This window comes from Lepisosteus platostomus, chromosome 11 (genome assembly GCF_059453375.1).
Source record: "Lepisosteus platostomus isolate fLepPlt1 chromosome 11, fLepPlt1.hap1, whole genome shotgun sequence".
Classification (NCBI taxonomy): Eukaryota; Metazoa; Chordata; class Actinopteri; order Semionotiformes; family Lepisosteidae; genus Lepisosteus; species Lepisosteus platostomus.
The window spans coordinates 26,857,281-26,877,408 of NC_142621.1; the positions used below are offsets into that span (position 1 = coordinate 26,857,281).

A 20,128-nucleotide genomic window follows, 5' to 3' on the forward strand; every position below is an offset into this window, starting at 1 on the left:
TGTATCTAGTTCCAGTTCTCCTGCTCAAATCAATGCAAAGAGCTCAAGCGTCAGCTCTTCATCAAAAACTTCAGTGTTTTCTGATTCTGTGTCAGATATTTCAGATTTGTGCACCTATACAGTAGAAACTGCTGGAGCCATTTGTGAAGCAATGAAAAAAGAGTTAGACCAGGAGATTTATTGCACAACAGTGGCAAAGAAGGCTTCAGATGAAAGCCTTCTGGCTAGAGAGGTTGTTACTTCAGTTTTGGAGTACCTTGAAGAGCAATATATTTTAGACACCATTAAAAGCCCTTCACCATATCCTAAAGACTGGGAGAGAGATGCTTCTACATTTATAAGAGAGGAGAATATTCCAGATCAATCAAAATCCCAGATATCTCCTGTTGAAGAAATCATATTATCTGATATTGATAAGGCAACAGGACAAGTCCCTAATCAAATTACAATGGAGATTTGTAGATATCCTCCAAAGGTGGTGTCATCTGAGAACATTTCTTCAAAACAGCAAATTGGGCAAATGGACATGAACTTGGTTGAGGACAATTTGAGTGTTTCCTCTTCTGGAGAGAGCATCATATCAGATGGAGAAAGTGAAGGATCAGAGAAGATGCCGAGGACCTCCAGCTCTGTATTCCATCGTACAGCAACAAGGATAATAAGTGAAATTATTGAAAAAGCAGCTGCAAAATTTATATCTTCTGGACTTGCCCATCTCCCAGAGCAACCAAACAGTACAGCTGATGATGTATGTAAAACACCGGATGCAACAAAACATGCTCAAGAAGCAATGTCCTCAGACTCTTCTTCTCATGTGCAAACCACTGAACTGGCTTCAGATATTGTTGTTGATGTTTTAGAAAAACTACATTACGCTACATGCTTTGAGAAGATTTCTTTCTCAACAGACTACAAAGATAAATTAGAAAGTTCTGATACAGCCCTGTTACCAGGAACATCAGAAATTAAAACTGATACTAGAAGAGCTGAGCACCTTAGGACAATGACTGAGGAACTCTTCAAAACTGTGAAGAACAAACTGAAACACTTTTGGAATCAGAAGAGCCTGTCTTTGTTCAAAGCAAGGAAAGTTTTATCTGCTAAAGAGCAGAGATCAGCAGATTCACTTGAGATGTTTCCTCCTTCAGTCCAGGTTTCACACCTGAGCTTTAGTGAACCACACTTGACTAAGAAAAGCATGTCAGTAACAAACTCGGCACCCCGTAAGCATCTTAGTGAAGATTCAGAACCTTTAGGTGTGTTAATGAACGTTGATTTCTCAAGGCAAAGCAGGACTACTCAGGAAAATCAGGCAAATTTAATCATCTGTGCCAAGGATGTTGGCAGTCAGATATTGCAAACAATCAGGAGTGAAATAAATAGGGGTGATGACAAAGGATGTTGCTCAGGAGCAAGAGCAAAACCCTCAGAAGAAACCCTTCAAGCAAGTGAACTGGTGGATTCTGTTTTATCTACATTTGAAAATCTTAAAGTTTCAGATGTGGTCTTAAAGCCAGATTATGAAACAATGCACCTCTCTGGTGAACAATATGGGAAAGACAGGATGTCTAGTGCAGAAGACACTGTCCATAAAGAATACACTAAAAGTAACCGTAGAGAATATTCTGTTCAACGTTTCCCACCCATAAATGTGCCTGGGATGGTGATTGATTCTTATACAGATGACACAGAAGTCATGACTCGGGACACTCCCTATAGACCCTTGACTGATGCTTCATCAAAGCTTCAGGATCAACCTACACCTACAGCAGAACAAGAAAATGAATTGACATGTAAAAGCAATCGAGTTCCCCGGTCCCGTGTTTGGAAGAAACCCTCTACTGCAAATGACATGGGACTAGGTGAACAAGAGTTCATGGAACTTCCTTGCAGAAGCAATGTGATAGATGATTCATTTACAGCTCAAAACAACTTAAATGCTGCAGAACAAAAGAGAGGCTCAGAGAAAACAACAGTTGACAATGTTGAGGAAGGAGACCAGCCAAGCCCTCTCATTTCACCAAAGCTTGACTTCTCAGCAGAACACATAGCCCGTGCAGAGTGTGCAGTGTCTGACATTGAAATTGTTGCCATGGGTATTGTTGACATTATTATGGGCAAACTTGATGTAACGGTGGCCTCAGATACAAAAAGCAAGTCTAGAGCAAGCCAAAAGAAATCGGAGTGTGCTGCTGGTCTCGTCACTGAGAATATAGCATTTCAAACCCACTCCAATAATGTTAATTTGAACATTGAAAAGCTTTCAGCTGAAGAGGCGTCCTGGGCATCTCAAGTACCAGGAGCCACAGCAAAGCACAATCTCCCCCCACTGCAGACAAGGGTTTCAGACGAGCCTAAGGACCAAGTCAGGACCTCCACAGAGAGTCCTACAATGAGTCCTATTGAAAGGAAAGTGGAACAACTTGTCTCGAGTGGATCTCTGCGTGTATTTTCAGAAGAACTTGTCAAAAATGTTTTCCATTTAATTTTGAAATCGGGAATTGCAGTACAATTGGGCACAGCTCACAAATCTAATTCAGATCCAATTTTAAAGAGCCCCCTAGTAGTTCAGGATTTATCCCATCCAAAGTCCCCGGAGCTTTCTGTGCAGTTGTTGTATTCATTTACTGAGAAATCAGTGAAAAGGCTGTTGAAGCAGTGCCTCAGTTTTCCCGATTCTCCAACGTTTGACACAAATGAGAAGGATGTTTCACTTTTTCAAGACTGTGATACAAATACGGAATTGAAGTCTTCCCAAAGGATTTCAGAGAAAGTGTCTCTGACTGTCAAGGATCACAGACCACAGAAAAGTACTGAACCATCAGTGCCCAGTTCACAGATGTACCATGATGCAATTAATCAGCTTTCCAGCTTGCTTGTAAAGTCTGTCATGGATGTTTTGTCTGCTGCATGTGATTTATCAATGGAGCCTGAAGAGAGTGAAAATCAAGGTAAGAAGGAAATCAAATCAAATCATTTAAAAGTGTATTAACATTTTAGTTGCTATGAAGTACAAGTTAAAAACTGTAGTGACTGTATATAAATATACAGTACCTTGATTTTCTATCTGTTGTATCTTTTAAAAGTTTTTGACGTATTTAGACCAATATAGTGTAGGCCATGACTATGAATGAGAGAATGAGTGAATATAGCCATATATTCAGAAGCCATATATAACGTATCTGTGAATATGGCTGCTTCTTTGTTTGTAGTTATCTGAGCTCCAAGATGTAATAGTTTTACAGGAACATGAAGCTTTATACTCAAATAATTTGTGATGCCTGTCATTCGTTACTTCTCAATATAATTTAGTTTTTGTTTCATGCTTTCTGATATTTTGCTTCACTATCATTAAATGAAAAGCTCTTTGTTAACATAGGTAATATACCAGCAGCCAGGGTGACATCAGAAATTGAGAAGAGTTCTTCTGAGGAACTGAAAAGAGACTCCCACCTTGAAAACAATTCTGAAATCAAACCACTCCCTGTAGAAATGTTGAATATTGAACCGGTTTCCTCAGTTGGGCTCCAGGAAATTTCTATGGCTAAATCAACAGAATCACTTAATATGACTTTAGTGTGTACTGAGACTGTGGAAAACATCATAACACAGCTGCTATTGCAGATATACCCTACTTTGATAAAAGAGGAAACTTCTACAGAAATCCCAGGGAAGATGTCTGTGTCTTTGCTGAGTCAGATAGCTGTGGACCTCTTTGACAGTGTGTTGCAGGACTTGTCCAAAAACCAGGAGATAACAGTTGTGAAACAGGATAATGATGTGTTTCATGAACCACACAAGATTCAGCAGGTTGCCAGCTCTGTTCACAATGATTTGCTGTGCCAAACTGGATCCCAACAGGTTCTACAGAAAGCTGTAGCCACCAGAAATGAGACAGTGGTCAAAACCATAATCAGTTCTATGGTGACCAACATTTCCAAGCTGACACATTCAGCTTCCCAATGTTCATCCCTTTCACCAGAGACCAGTATTAGCAGAGAAGCAAGTGAGATCATTGATAGGGTGATGGGTGATATTAAAATAACTAGTGAGCACAACAAAAAGGCAACACCCAGTGCTCAGTCTTCTGAAATTTCTCTTGTTTCTTCTGAAATAGTACATGGAGTCACAGATAATCTGCTAAAGAAAATTCAGTGTTCTAATAAGAAAAAAGATTGCTTAGCTTCTGATACCCCAGAGAAACCTGGAGATTATCTGGTTCAAAGAGTCCAGGGTCTAGAAGGAGTACAGCAGTGTAAGGCTTCAGGGAAGACAGTTAAGAAGACTAAGAAGAGCTCCTCAAGCCCAGACTGTATGAAAACACAACCTCTGGAGTCCTCTTCGCATGATGTGAAGGTTGATGAACTGATGAGTGATATTAGAATCGCTAGTGAGCACAACAAAGAGGCAACACCCAGAGTTCAGTCTTCTGAAGTTTCCCTTGTTTCTTCTGAAATAGTACATGGAGTCACAGATAATCTGCTAAAGAAAATTCAGCTAAACTGTTCCAGCCCTGAGTCCAGTACTCCTCAAGCTGCCATTGATATGGAATCCCGGAGCACTGAGCAGCTCATGTGCACCAAAATGGACCAGTTAGAACCTTCACCTGTTATTGGTCGAACAGTCAGAAGTAAAAATCTGCAGTCTCCTATGACAAAGTCTCCAAAAGGCTTTTCTCCAACAGTTCCAGGTTGGTTTGAAAACAGTTTCCAGCCAGAAGACACTATGGATAAGCCCTGCTCATCACGTTCCCTAGGAGAAGCTGTTGGTGTGACACCTTGTTCTAATAAGAAAAAAGATTGCTTAGCTTCTGAGACCCCAGAGAAGCCTGGAGATTATCTGGTTCAAAGAGTCCAGGGTCTAGAAGGAGTACAGCATTGTAAGGCTTCAGGGAAGACATTTAAGAAGACTAAGAAGAGCTCTTCAAGCCCAGACTGTATGAAAACACAACCTCTGGAGTCCTCTACGCATGATTTGAAGGTTGATGAGCTGATGAGTTATATTAGAATCGGTAGTGAGCACAACAAAGAGGCAACACCCAGAGCTCAGTCTTCTGAAGTTTCCCTTGTTTCTTCTGAAATAGTACATGGAGTCACAGATAATCTGCTAAAGAAAATTCAGCTAAACTGTTCCAGCCCTGAGTCCAGTACTCCTCAAACTGCCATTGATATGGAATCCCGGAGCACTGAGCAGCTCATGTGCACCAAAATGGACCAGTTAGAACCTTCACCTGTTATTGGTCGAACAGTCAGAAGTAAAAAACTGCAGTCTCCTATGACAAAGTCTCCAAAAGGCTTTTCTCCAACAGTTCCAAGTGGGTTTGAAAACAGTTTCCAGCCAGAAGACACTATGGATAAGCCCTGCTCATCACGTTCCCTAGGAGAAGCTGTTGGTGTGACACCTTGTTCTAATAAGAAAAAAGATTGCTTAGCTTCTGAGACCCCAGAGATGCCTGGAGATTATCTGGTTCAAAGAGTCCAGGGTCTAGAAGGAGTACAGCATTGTAAGGCTTCAGGGAAGACATTTAAGAAGACTAAGAAGAGCTCTTCAAGCCCAGACTGTATGAAAACACAACCTCTGAAGTCCTCTTCGCATGATGTGAAGGTTGATGAGCTGATGAGTGATATTAGAATTGCTAGAGAGCACAACAAAGAGGCAACACCCAGTGCTCAGTCTTCTGAAGTTTCCCTTGTTTCTTCTGAAATAGTACATGGAGTCACAGATAATCTGCTAAAGAAAATTCAGCTAAACTGTTCCAGCCCTGAGTCCAGTACTCCTCAAGCTGCCATTGATATGGAATCCCGGAGCACTGAGCAGCTCATGTGCACCAAAATGGACCAGTTAGAACCTTCACCTGTTATTGGTCGAACAGTCAGAAGTAAAAAACTGCAGTCTCCTATGACAAAGTCTCCAAAAGGCTTTTCTCCAACAGTTCCAAGTGGGTTTGAAAACAGTTTCCAGCCAGAATACACTATGGATAAGCCCTGCTCATCACGTTCCCTAGGAGAAGCTGTTGATGTGACACCTTGTTCTAATAAGAAAAAAGATTGCTTAGCTTCTGAGACCCCAGAGAAGCCTGGAGATTATCTGGTTCAAAGAGTCCAGGGTCTAGAAGGAGTACAGCATTGTAAGGCTTCAGGGAAGACATTTAAGAAGACTAAGAAGAGCTCCTCAAGCCCAGACTGTATGAAAACACAACCTCTGGAGTCCTCTACGCATGATGTGAAGGTTGATGAGCTGATGAGTTATATTAGAATCGGTAGTGAGCACAACAAAGAGGCAACACCCAGAGCTCAGTCTTCTGAAGTTTCCCTTGTTTCTTCTGAAATAGTACATGGAGTCACAGATAGTCTGCTAAAGAAAATTCAGCTAAACTGTTCCAGCCCTGAGTCCAGTACTCCTCAAGCTGCCATTGATATGGAATCCCGGAGCACTGAGCAGCTCATGTGCACCAAAATGGACCAGTTAGAATCTTCACCTGTTATTGGTCGAACAGTCAGAAGTAAAAAACTGCAGTCTTCTATGACAAAGTCTCCAAAAGGATTTTTTCCAACAGTTCCAAGTGGGTTTGATAACAGTTTCCAGCCAGAAGACACTATGGATAAGCCCTGCTCATCACGTTCCCTAGGAGAAGCTGTTGGTGTGACACCTTGTTCTAATAAGAGAAAAGATTGCTTAGCTTCTGAGACCCCTGAGAAGCCTGGAGATTATCTGGTTCAAAGAGTCCAGGGTCTAGAAGGAGTACAGCATTGTAAGGCTTCAGGGAAGACAGTAAAGAAGACTAAGAAGAGCTCCTCAAGCCCAGACTGTATGAAAACACAACTTCTGGAGTCCTCGTCGCATGATGTGAAGGTTGATGAGCTGATGAGTGATATTAGAATCGCTAGTGAGCACAACAAAAAGGCAACACCCAGTGCTCAGTCTTCTGAAGTTTCTCTTGTTTCTTCTGAAATAGTACATGGAGTCACAGATAATCTGCTAAAGAAAATTCAGCTAAACTGTTCCAGCCCTGAGTCCAGTACTCCTCAAGCTGCCATTGATATGGAAACCCGGAGCACTGAGCAGCTCATGTGCACCAAAATGGACCAGTTAGAACCTTCACCTGTTATTGGTCGAACAGTCAGAAGTAAAAAACTGCAGTCTCCTATGACAAAGTCTCCAAAAGGCTTTTCTCCAACAGTTCCAAGTGGGTTTGAAAACAGTTTCCAGCCAGAAGACACTATGGATAAGCCCTGCTCATCACGTTCCCTAGGAGAAGCTGTTGGTGTGACACCTTGTTCTAATAAGAAAAAAGATTGCTTAGCTTCTGAGACCCCAGAGAAGCCTGGAGATTATCTGGTTCAAAGAGTCCAGGGTCTAGAAGGAGTACAGCATTGTAAGGCTTCAGGGAAGACATTTAAGAAGACTAAGAAGAGCTCTTCAAGCCCAGACTGTATGAAAACACAACCTCTGGAGTCCTCTACGCATGATTTGAAGGTTGATGAGCTGATGAGTTATATTAGAATCGGTAGTGAGCACAACAAAGAGGCAACACCCAGAGCTCAGTCTTCTGAAGTTTCCCTTGTTTCTTCTGAAATAGTACATGGAGTCACAGATAATCTGCTAAAGAAAATTCAGCTAAACTGTTCCAGCCCTGAGTCCAGTACTCCTCAAGCTGCCATTGATATGGAATCCCGGAGCACTGAGCAGCTCATGTGCACCAAAATGGACCACTTAGAACCTTCACCTGTTATTGGTCGAACAGTCAGAAGTAAAAAACTGCAGTCTCCTATGACAAAGTCTCCAAAAGGCTTTTCTCCAACAGTTCCAAGTGGGTTTGAAAACAGTTTCCAGCCAGAAGACACTATGGATAAGCCCTGCTCATCACGTTCCCTAGGAGAAGCTGTTGGTGTGACACCTTGTTCTAATAAGAAAAAAGATTGCTTAGCTTCTGAGACCCCAGAGAAGCCTGGAGATTATCTGGTTCAAAGAGTCCAGGGTCTAGAAGGAGTACAGCATTGTAAGGCTTCAGGGAAGACATTTAAGAAGACTAAGAAGAGCTCTTCAAGCCCAGACTGTATGAAAACACAACCTCTGGAGTCCTCTACGCATGATTTGAAGGTTGATGAGCTGATGAGTTATATTAGAATCGGTAGTGAGCACAACAAAGAGGCAACACCCAGAGCTCAGTCTTCTGAAGTTTCCCTTGTTTCTTCTGAAATAGTACATGGAGTCACAGATAATCTGCTAAAGAAAATTCAGCTAAACTGTTCCAGCCCTGAGTCCAGTACTCCTCAAGCTGCCATTGATATGGAATCCCGGAGCACTGAGCAGCTCATGTGCACCAAAATGGACCAGTTAGAACCTTCACCTGTTATTGGTCGAACAGTCAGAAGTAAAAAACTGCAGTCTCCTATGACAAAGTCTCCAAAAGGCTTTTCTCCAACAGTTCCAAGTGGGTTTGAAAACAGTTTCCAGCCAGAAGACACTATGGATAAGCCCTGCTCATCACGTTCCCTAGGAGAAGCTGTTGGTGTGACACCTTGTTCTAATAAGAGAAAAGATTGCTTAGCTTCTGAGACCCCTGAGAAGCCTGGAGATTATCTGGTTCAAAGAGTCCAGGGTCTAGAAGGAGTACAGCATTGTAAGGCTTCAGGGAAGACAGTAAAGAAGACTAAGAAGAGCTCCTCAAGCCCAGACTGTATGAAAACACAACTTCTGGAGTCCTCGTCGCATGATGTGAAGGTTGATGAGCTGATGAGTGATATTAGAATCGCTAGTGAGCACAACAAAAAGGCAACACCCAGTGCTCAGTCTTCTGAAGTTTCTCTTGTTTCTTCTGAAATAGTACATGGAGTCACAGATAATCTGCTAAAGAAAATTCAGCTAAACTGTTCCAGCCCTGAGTCCAGTACTCCTCAAGCTGCCATTGATATGGAAACCCGGAGCACTGAGCAGCTCATGTGCACCAAAATGGACCAGTTAGAACCTTCACCTGTTATTGGTCGAACAGTCAGAAGTAAAAAACTGCAGTCTCCTATGACAAAGTCTCCAAAAGGCTTTTCTCCAACAGTTCCAAGTGGGTTTGAAAACAGTTTCCAGCCAGAAGACACTATGGATAAGCCCTGCTCATCACGTTCCCTAGGAGAAGCTGTTGGTGTGACACCTTGTTCTAATAAGAAAAAAGATTGCTTAGCTTCTGAGACCCCAGAGAAGCCTGGAGATTATCTGGTTCAAAGAGTCCAGGGTCTAGAAGGAGTACAGCATTGTAAGGCTTCAGGGAAGACATTTAAGAAGACTAAGAAGAGCTCTTCAAGCCCAGACTGTATGAAAACACAACCTCTGGAGTCCTCTACGCATGATTTGAAGGTTGATGAGCTGATGAGTTATATTAGAATCGGTAGTGAGCACAACAAAGAGGCAACACCCAGAGCTCAGTCTTCTGAAGTTTCCCTTGTTTCTTCTGAAATAGTACATGGAGTCACAGATAATCTGCTAAAGAAAATTCAGCTAAACTGTTCCAGCCCTGAGTCCAGTACTCCTCAAGCTGCCATTGATATGGAATCCCGGAGCACTGAGCAGCTCATGTGCACCAAAATGGACCACTTAGAACCTTCACCTGTTATTGGTCGAACAGTCAGAAGTAAAAAACTGCAGTCTCCTATGACAAAGTCTCCAAAAGGCTTTTCTCCAACAGTTCCAAGTGGGTTTGAAAACAGTTTCCAGCCAGAAGACACTATGGATAAGCCCTGCTCATCACGTTCCCTAGGAGAAGCTGTTGGTGTGACACCTTGTTCTAATAAGAAAAAAGATTGCTTAGCTTCTGAGACCCCAGAGAAGCCTGGAGATTATCTGGTTCAAAGAGTCCAGGGTCTAGAAGGAGTACAGCATTGTAAGGCTTCAGGGAAGACATTTAAGAAGACTAAGAAGAGCTCCTCAAGCCCAGACTGTATGAAAACACAACCTCTGGAGTCCTCTTCGCATGATGTGAAGGTTGATGAGCTGATGAGTTATATTAGAATCGGTAGTGAGCACAACAAAGAGGCAACACCCAGAGCTCAGTCTTCTGAAGTTTCCCTTGTTTCTTCTGAAATAGTACATGGAGTCACAGATAGTCTGCTAAAGAAAATTCAGCTAAACTGTTCCAGCCCTGAGTCCAGTACTCCTCAAGCTGCCATTGATATGGAATCCCGGAGCACTGAGCAGCTCATGTGCACCAAAATGGACCAGTTAGAATCTTCACCTGTTATTGGTCGAACAGTCAGAAGTAAAAAACTGCAGTCTTCTATGACAAAGTCTCCAAAAGGATTTTTTCCAACAGTTCCAAGTGGGTTTGATAACAGTTTCCAGCCAGAAGACACTATGGATAAGCCCTGCTCATCACGTTCCCTAGGAGAAGCTGTTGGTGTGACACCTTGTTCTAATAAGAGAAAAGATTGCTTAGCTTCTGAGACCCCTGAGAAGCCTGGAGATTATCTGGTTCAAGGAGTCCAGGGTCTAGAAGGAGTACAGCATTGTAAGGCTTCAGGGAAGACAGTGAAGAAGACTAAGAAGAGCTCCTCAAGCCCAGACTGTATGAAAACACAACTTCTGGAGTCCTCGTCGCATGATGTGAAGGTTGATGAGCTGATGAGTGATATTAGAATCGCTAGTGAGCACAACAAAAAGGCAACACCCAGTGCTCAGTCTTCTGAAGTTTCTCTTGTTTCTTCTGAAATAGTACATGGAGTCACAGATAATCTGCTAAAGAAAATTCAGCTAAACTGTTCCAGCCCTGAGTCCAGTACTCCTCAAGCTGCCATTGATATGGAAACCCGGAGCACTGAGCAGCTCATGTGCACCAAAATGGACCAGTTAGAACCTTCACCTGTTATTGGTCGAACAGTCAGAAGTAAAAAACTGCAGTCTCCTATGACAAAGTCTCCAAAAGGCTTTTCTCCAACAGTTCCAAGTGGGTTTGAAAACAGTTTCCAGCCAGAAGACACTATGGATAAGCCCTGCTCATCACGTTCCCTAGGAGAAGCTGTTGGTGTGACACCTTGTTCTAATAAGAAAAAAGATTGCTTAGCTTCTGAGACCCCAGAGAAGCCTGGAGATTATCTGGTTCAAAGAGTCCAGGGTCTAGAAGGAGTACAGCAGTGTAAGGCATCAGGGAAGACAGTTAAGAAGACTAAGAAGAGCTCCTCAAGCCCAGACTGTATGAAAACACAACCTCTGGAGTCCTCTTCGCATGATGTGAAGGTTGATGAGCTGATGAGTGATATTAGAATCGGTAGTGAGCACAACAAAGAGGCAACACCCATAGCACAGTCTTCTGAAGTTTCCCTTGTTTCTTCTGAAATAGTACATGGAGTCACAGATAATCTGCTAAAGAAAATTCAGCTTAAATGTTCCTGCCCTGAGTCCAGTGCTGAAGATCTGAAGAGACCTCTGCAAACCCTGAGTGAAATGGTTATAAGTATTACTGAATCTGTGATCATGCAGTTATCAGCTGTTCCAGGAATTACTATAGGCACACCTGACCATGACAGATGCATCTTTATTCAGCCTTTGGATACAGACCAAATGATTGAAAAAGTGTACAATGACTTGCTGCAAGAAAGTGGCTCCCTTATTGCATTATACGATGCAATAATGTCCAAAAATCACGAAGTGTCCAATGCCATTATTGTATCTTTGGTTAAAGAGCTCTCAAAGCCATACTTTTCAACAGCTGAGTCTTCAGCCTTAGATCCTTCTCCTTCCTTCATTACGAACGAAGCCACTAATGATGTGAACAGCAGTGAAAATGACACCTTTAACCTTGGTTGCCAAGAAAAGGGAATGTCACCTCCAGAGCCCGCTTCTGATATTCAACCACTTTCTGATATTCCCCTACCATATTCAGATATTGTGAAAAAAATTGTAACTAAACTGCTCTTAAGAATTCATCCTATTTCTCCAAAGAGGGAGAAGAAACAAGAACAGATTATGGATAGTTTATCTTGTTGGGAGCTCAGTGAATTTGCTGTGGGCATTATTGACAATGTGCTGAAGAAACTATTTACAGCCCCAGATACCTCAGAATGTAATCCAACAATGGGAAGCAATATCCAATGTGAGCTGGTTTCTGTCAAACAAGTGGCCAGCTGTATTTACAGAGAACTGCTGCAGAGTGCTGGTTCCAAAGACAACTTACAACAAGCAGTAGCAGCCAAGAGTGAGGCCCTGGCCCAAAAGATAGTTGATTCTCTTGTGAGAGAAATTATGAAGTTCCAACATTCAGATATCGAGTCTTCAGATGCTCCTCAAGCTGCCATTGATATGGAAACCCTGAGCACTGAGCAGCTCATGTGCACCAAAATGGACCAGTTAGAACCTTCACCTGTTATGTGTCAAACAGATGCAGTGAAAAATATCATGGCAAAACTGCTTTTGAAAATTCGCCCTGGATTCCCCAACCCAGAAAATTATTCTGGGGAACTGGAAGAGCTGTCCGAGTCTCAGGTCAGGGACCTGGCACTGAAACTCACCAAAGATGCGCTGAAGGAATTGACAAAGGTTTCCACTCTAACCATCAGTGAACCAAAGGCTGAAGAACATCTTCCATTACAGCAAGCCATCAAGAAAACCGTTAGCTCTGTTTACAGCAAACTGATGGAATCCATTGGCAGCAAGAAAGTATTACAAGTAGGAATTGCCTCACAGAATCCAGAAATGATCAAGGAAATGGCCTGTTGTGTGGCTAAAGAAACTATTGCAAATTATGGTTTACGAAGCGGGTGTTCAATTCCATCTTCACAATCTCTCATTTCTCAGAAAACCAGTAAGTCCACACAGGACAAAATTGTGGACACAAACGTAACTACAGTCAGAAGTAAAAAACTACAGTCTTCTATGAAAAAGTCTCCAAAGGGCTTTTCTCCAACAGTTCCAAGTGGGTTTGAAAACAGTTTCCAGCCAGAAGACACTATGGATAAGCCCTGCTCATCACGTTCCATAGGAGAAGCTGTTGGTGTGACACCTTGTTCTAATAAGAAAAAAGGTTGTTCTGCTTCTGAGACCCCAGAGAAGCCTGGAGATTATTTGGCTCAAGGAGTCCAGGATGTAGAAGGAGTACAGCAGTGTAAGGCTTCAGGGAAGACAGTTAAAAAAACTATGAAGAGCTCCTCGAGGCCAGACTGTATGAAAACACGACTTCTGGAGTCGTCTTCGCATGATGTGGTTGATGAGGTATGACCAACAGTTCCAAACCTGTAAAAATGTCTCTTATCAAAGTAGGATGGACCTGTTCTGTACCTAATTAACAGACATTTGTGTAGAAAGTACTGGAAAATGGAACTCTTATTTTGTAAATATGATGATAGTTTTGTTGTGCATTTTCCTTTACAATAAAACTACAAATCCAGATTTGTTTTCCCTAATACTGTATAACATCTCAGAAATATCCCTATTGTCAGTTCATAGCATACGTACTAAACTCACCTGTCTGTGGATGTCAGCTTTATCACTCAATTAGTACAAGAGCAATCAGGTGAGTTAATGCTACTATGGAGAGACTTGCTCACAGTATTGTCTACATTTCCAAACTGATATCTGCATCATAAAAAAAAAATTGAGATGCATTATTTTCTATACATGCAATTGTAAACATTCACATTGATTTCTTATTTTATATTTCATTGTCTGCCTTTATTCTAGTGTTAACGTCAGTGCTAAAAACATATACACACCCCATAATCCTTATCTTCTTTTCCGTAAGAGAAGTGTTACTTGTTTTGATTTACTTTTAAAAATGAAACAACAATCACTGAACTGTAACTTTTTGTTTTTTTTTGTGACAGGAGTTGCCTGGACACTCATCTTGGTATGTGTACAATCCCAGCCTTAATAAGGACAAAAATCTCAGTCCAGCCCAAAGCAAGAGTGGTCTGCGCATTGACATAGCAAAACATTACATGACCCCAGTGCAACTGACCAAAACATCTGAGAGCAAAGGGCTTCTCTCGCACAGCAACATCCCCTTTGCAGTTAATACGCCGGATGAAGATGTGAATGTGAGCCAGAAAGTCAAGAAACATCCTTTGAAAAAGTTTGGCTCCATGCTAAAGCATAAGATCATGGGTAATAGGTCAAAAGACATCAGAATTCAGAATGAAACAAATCCATCTTTGGAAAACTTAAGAGCCCAGGGAACATCCAGTGGACGCGGGAGCTGTGAAAGCTTTGGACCATTTAAAGTGCCTGATGAGTACACCGAGCCTCAAAAACACAAGGTATGGATTAGATACCCAAACTTAAATTATTAATTAATTTGGGCATTATTGTATTTTTAATATTAACACTACAGAAATTATTTGAATAGAATGCTCATTTGTACATCAAATAACATTCTAGAAGACATTCCTATTAATTGCAATAAACAAGAATAGCAACTGCTATGGTGGCCAATGCTGAATGTTCTGTGTGAATAATGACTACAAATTTATCAAGATCAATACAGTACGTAACAGTTCAAGTATAATACCTGTGGAAGAAATATTCCTAAATTGTTTTCTTTGTGTGCTCATACTGTAGTTCTTCAAAAAAGAAGTTTTTAGTTTGGACAGATTCAGTAGGAACAAGCCTCAGAACACTCCAGATGGTGAGTATTTAGTTTGTGACTGTGATTTTATTTTGTGTAGCACATTAGTGACAAGTGTGGTTCAGAATTAGACATTGGATGGAATTTATGTAGAATGGGGGAATTCATCTAAATTTAGAATCCTTTAAAAAACAAACTGATTTTTATACAAATTGGCCTTAAACTTCTGCAAACGTCACTTTTTATTGACACTGCTACCTCCATAGGAATGGTGAGGCAGAACTCCAAACTCCACTCTGATCAAGTGGTTAACTGTGCACCTCTACTCTTCCCTGATCTCTCTTCTTCTAAATAGTCCATTGTCCAGTGCATCAATCTTTGGCAGTCCTCTTCAACGGTACTCTATTTTCTCCATTTTCAGTGCCCTCCCTCATTCCCTTCTACAGTATCTCTCGGTTTAGTAAATATGACTAAATGTGACTTATATGACAAGATATAAGCTAATACATCTTCTTTTACAAGTAAAGTTATGAAAACCACTTTAGAACTAAACAACAGGATCGCTCATATGAAAATAAGACCCTAGCAGTAGTCAATATGGTTTTAGAAAAGGTCATTCTTCCTTTACCAACTTGTTAAAATTCTTCAAACAAGTCACAGCACTAAACACACAGAACGTACAAAATGATATGATTAGATTTTAAAGATGCTTTTGGTAATGTTCTTCTTAAATTAAAGGCAATAGGCATTTAGGGAAATTTGTGTATTGAACTGGTTAAGGGACAGGTAATAGTACAGATCAGGGGTGAATAGTCCAATAGAAGATGACAGGAATAATAGTTATGAATGTGATTGAAATGACTGAAAAACAGTTGTCTAATAGCCAAATTATCACACACCTTTAATCAAATAGCTTCTTATTGAATAAACCTGACGTTAAGATGCCTCTGGGTAGAACTGTATCCAAAGTCTATCTGACCTGCTGCCATGGAATAAAGAAACTGGAACAGTGACATGTCAAACCACTCTGTGTTTCCAGGGATCCCTGGAATTCCAAACTCCAGGAAGATGCCAAAAAAACCATCTTTGCTGTCGAAGATGTCGACTGCTTTATCCAGAGCCTTTCTGTAATAATCCATCTGCCACCATCAAACATGTTTAACATGGAGGGGAAACTCCTTGCAATGCAAAATCAAAAAAGGAGTTTTAATGATGGGAACTACTGTTTCTGAAATAAAAATAATTGCATTCATGTTTTTGTATAAAGTTGTGTTATTCAAATAGGTGAGCACACTACCACATCCATGACCAGACACTTTTCAACTAAATCACAAAATGGTATGTTAGTTTTAATGTTGTCTGTAAATATCTTATTGGTGTACTACACCATTAAAAAAATAAGACATTCTTAGCCTTCATTATTCTATTCATAGTTATAGCAAGACCTGATTTACTGTAAGCATTCAAAATCCTCAAAGCTACTGACCTAGTGCACTTCATAAGATTGAGTAGTGAAACACGAAAGAGGAAAACTATTTGGATTTTTAAAAAAATATAAGAGGTTTAAATAATCTACCAAACAGGGAAATGCATATTTTTATTCAAAGGGTTTGGGGCCTGGAACAAACATCCCAACTATGATGTGGACGCCGATATCCTGACGTCCTCAAAGAAAGGGTTATAACCTCATAGTTATTGTTTCATTTCAAATCCAATGTGCTGGAAAAGAGCCAAAACAGCAAAAAGTGTGTCACTGTCCAAATACTTATGAACTACACTGTATATTGGTTTTCTTTCTCACCGTACATCAGTTAAATATATAGTGTTTAAATGTCTTGGGTAATGTGTTGTGTCTATAAATGTATTATGTGTTATGTCTTTACCAGCCTGCAAAGCAAATTTCCCATCTGTGATTAAGTAAGAGACAGAAATCAAATTGGTTTCCGTAATGAACAAGTGCATTACTGGAACAAGTAATAGGTTTATTCCATGCTGAAAAGAGAAGAAAGAAAACAACATTTCGACCCTGAAGCCTTCTTTAGGTGTGACTTCAGGTGTGAGCAGGTAGCACCTGAAGAAGGCTCCACGGCCAAAATGTTGTTTTCTTTCTTCTCTTTTCAGCATGGAATAAACCTATTACTTGTTCCTTTGCAGCCTACGCATGCTGACGCAGTTACCCACCTGAACTACTTCCAGTACATTACTGTATGCACAAAAATCTTTCTTTAGAAAATAAAATCATGTTTATTTAACGGTTTATGTATATAGTGCCTTTTTCCCTCCAGTGAATGAGAAAAGAAAAAGATGATCACTTTATGTGGAATGTCTCCTCCGTGAATTTTTGTTTTTCAGTGAAATTAAATGTTCATTTTTGTACCTAAGAGCAAGGCTCCCTGAAATGGCATTAACTTCCATTTTAACAGTAACATTAGCAAATGACAGGACAGCTACTTTCATAGACTTTTTCTGAACAATACAATAATACATCATAATAGCCAAATGAAACATGCTTAATTGAACTAATTATTTCTAGTTTAATTCAATTTCAATATTTCATTCATTTTTAGTTCAATTTAGTTTATTTTAGTTGATTTAAAGAGATCTCTAAAAATGCCTGAGCTGTATCACACAACAGGAGTGAACCTGGCTGAGTGGGGAAGATCCAACCTTTCCAGCGCAGGTTTTGCCAGCAGGTGGCAGTAAGTCACAAGACATGAAAACAATGTTTAACTACAGCAAAACACATTAACGATAGTAATGACAGAAAGACTTAAAACTATTGCTTAGATTCTCTGAGACCCATGATGTGATTTGACTTCATTTGGCTGGTGTCTTAATTTCAAAGTAACAATTTTACATTTCAAAATGAAAAACTAATTGAATACAGATGCAGCCATTCAAAGTTCGCGGTACAAACCCCATACCGCACGCAACTATGCACAAGCCCCCGCGCCGTACCGCGGTACGTGATTGGCTGGCCAAAATGATGACAGGGGCACTCGTGGTGCATTGGTCGGTAGTGAAAAGATTTAATCATTAAATCTCTTTACTGTGCACGTTTCAATCCGCTTAGTATTGAATATTTATATGGAATTTTACAACTAAAGGGAAATTTTAGTAGCTGAGCATAAAAAGAATAGGAGCATAACGCATCTGAATGTCATAAACGATATTAATTTAGTAACATAAACATATTATGTAAACTGTATATTGCTGGTATTGGTAGTTTAAAGAAAAAATACACACCAGTATTCCATTTCTCCCTAAACATTTTAAGCATCAAAGTCTTACATGTGGTTATTTCGGAAATGTTTTTACGTCCTCCTTCTGACCATATTGCTGTGTGTTTATGTACTTTGTGAAAATGGATTGTTTTAACCTTTTCTGAGAATACGCTCGTTTCGGAGTAAACAAAAGCATACTTTTAGAATTTGATTAATAGGGAATATAATATGAAATCGGATAGCTAGCTAAAGAAATTAATAATAATATAACTATATTCATGTACTGTTGCACAAACAGTAGTATAAGACTTTCTATTGATATGTGTATGGCTGTTTCAGTACGTGATATGTGTCTGTTTCTGTTGCGTGATGGCTGAAGTGACTGGCTTATAAGCCTGAGGGTGAGTGTTCAAATCCAGCTGTTGCCGTGAATTTTCTTTTAACAAATAAACATTTATGAAAAACTAAAATATCAAATATTATGGGCACTATATTGTCTCTGTCTCTATCTCTGTCTGTCTCTCTGTGCTGGCTGTGCCAAATTTCAATCCACAGTCTGAGTCTCTGTGTCTACATTGTTTGTTAACAAACTGGTTTCACAAGTCTTTTCTCAACTTATTCATTTTCAAGGTAGAATAGGGCAAGTCTTCCAATGAAAGACATTCCACTTTCCCCCCACGGACAGACTGACACATGTTTTCTTAGAAAAATAGATCACAACGTGAACCTCTGTCAGTCTTCTGTGTAAAAAAAAATCGTCTTGAACAACGTGGGTGCTGTTTTTAATAAGCTGCTGAGTAAAGAATAGGAATTTTCCTGCTGTCAGCAGTATTGTGTATATAGCTTTATGTACAGGCTGTGAAAAGTTTCACAAGTAGAGGTCTTTAAAATTACGTGGGTTTGCGCCCTACACCCTGCAGTACCACTGTGTACATACTGTACAGTATGAACATGTTGTGATATTTAGAAATATAAAAAAATTCAATATAATGACAATAATATTTGCTATTTTAGTTTTCCAAAGAAATGTTTATTTGTTAAAAGAAAATTCATGTTGACAGCTGGGATCATACCTCCAACCTCAGCCTTATAAGTCAGTCACTTAAGCCATCACACCACAGAAAGTGACAGGTCATGCAGTGTAACAGCAATACAGATATCAATGGAAAGTCTTATACTACTTTTTGTGCAACAGTACATTAATATAATTATATCGTTATTAATTTATTTAGATATGCGATTCCATATTCTATTCCCTATTGATCAAATTCTAAAAGTATGCTTTTGTTTACTCAGATAACGAGCTTATTCGCAGAAAAGGTTAAAACGATCAATTTTCACAAAGTATATAAAACTACAATAATATGGTCAGAAGCAGCACATAAAACCGTTTCTGAAATAACCACATGTAAGACTTTGATGCTTAAAATGTTTAGGGAGAAATGGAATACTGGTGTGTATTTGTTCTTTAAACTACCAAGACCAGTCATATACAGTATAGTTTACATACAGTGATCTGTTTATGTTCCTAAATTAGTATCTTTTATGAGCACGTGAAAGGCATAGTGAATCGGTGATTCTCAAGACTTTGTATGATTGAAAACGAATGTGTGATCGGATCAACGAAATGCTGTGGTGCTACTTTTTGTCAATGAAAAAATAAAGTATTTTCGTTTACAAAGACGATTACAAAGAATGTGGACCAGGGTAATACTTTGAGTTTAAAGCTTGTCCGAAGTCATTCATTATTAATACTATTAGTAATATCTTGGTAAAGACTTTGATTAATAAAATATTTCTGCATAATTAAAATAATTTATTATAAAGGTGGTAGGCTGCGTACTCTTGTCCAACTGACCAATCTTGCTTTCATAAAATATACCAACTTTTTAATGTCTAATGATTAACATGCTGTAATACACAGTTTATATTTGAAAGTCTAAAGAGTATACAACTTAAATTCTTAACTGAGTAAAGATTGTCCTTCAGCAGTGAGCAGGATTCGAAGCCAGTTTTTTTCTGGTGACAACTCAAATGCTGTACATGAAAGTTTTATTAGCTCCACCTGCCAGTTTAACAAGGTGATTCTGGATACTATTAACATATTATAATTTGCATACGGTAAAGGGCGGTATGAAGCGAAATGACGTGTTATGACGGTATTTGATGCGATATGCCTACCGCGTTGTACCGCAGCGTACCCCGCTCATTTTGAATGGCTGCATCTGTAGTTATATAAATCACCTTTTGTCATGTGCCATAGTCCATTAGGATTGTATTGCCTTTTGAGCACTATTTAATTTTGTTTTACAAAAAGGAACAATAAAAACAAAAAAAAGTTCTGGAGCTCAGTTTTAAAAAA

At 39.9% G+C, this 20,128-nt stretch overlaps 2 protein-coding genes across 2 annotated transcripts; both read left to right on the forward strand.

Moving 5' to 3' along the window:
• Window positions 1-1,938: 1,938 nt before the first annotated feature.
• On the forward strand, window positions 1,939-8,105 carry LOC148652317 (uncharacterized). The gene is made up of 3 exons (XM_088597608.1): window positions 1,939-4,356; window positions 5,605-7,750; window positions 8,101-8,105. The coding sequence occupies exons 1-3, from the start codon at window positions 3,493-3,495 to the stop codon at window positions 8,103-8,105; spliced, it is 3,015 nt and encodes a 1,004-aa protein (XP_088453734.1). The 5' UTR covers window positions 1,939-3,492.
• A 2,402-nt stretch (window positions 8,106-10,507) lies between these two features.
• Window positions 10,508-15,794, forward strand: LOC148652318 (uncharacterized). The gene is made up of 4 exons (XM_088598954.1): window positions 10,508-13,191; window positions 13,803-14,234; window positions 14,536-14,602; window positions 15,582-15,794. The coding sequence occupies exons 1-4, from the start codon at window positions 10,555-10,557 to the stop codon at window positions 15,671-15,673; spliced, it is 3,228 nt and encodes a 1,075-aa protein (XP_088455080.1). The 5' UTR covers window positions 10,508-10,554; the 3' UTR covers window positions 15,674-15,794.
• The last annotated feature ends 4,334 nt before the right edge of the window (window positions 15,795-20,128 follow it).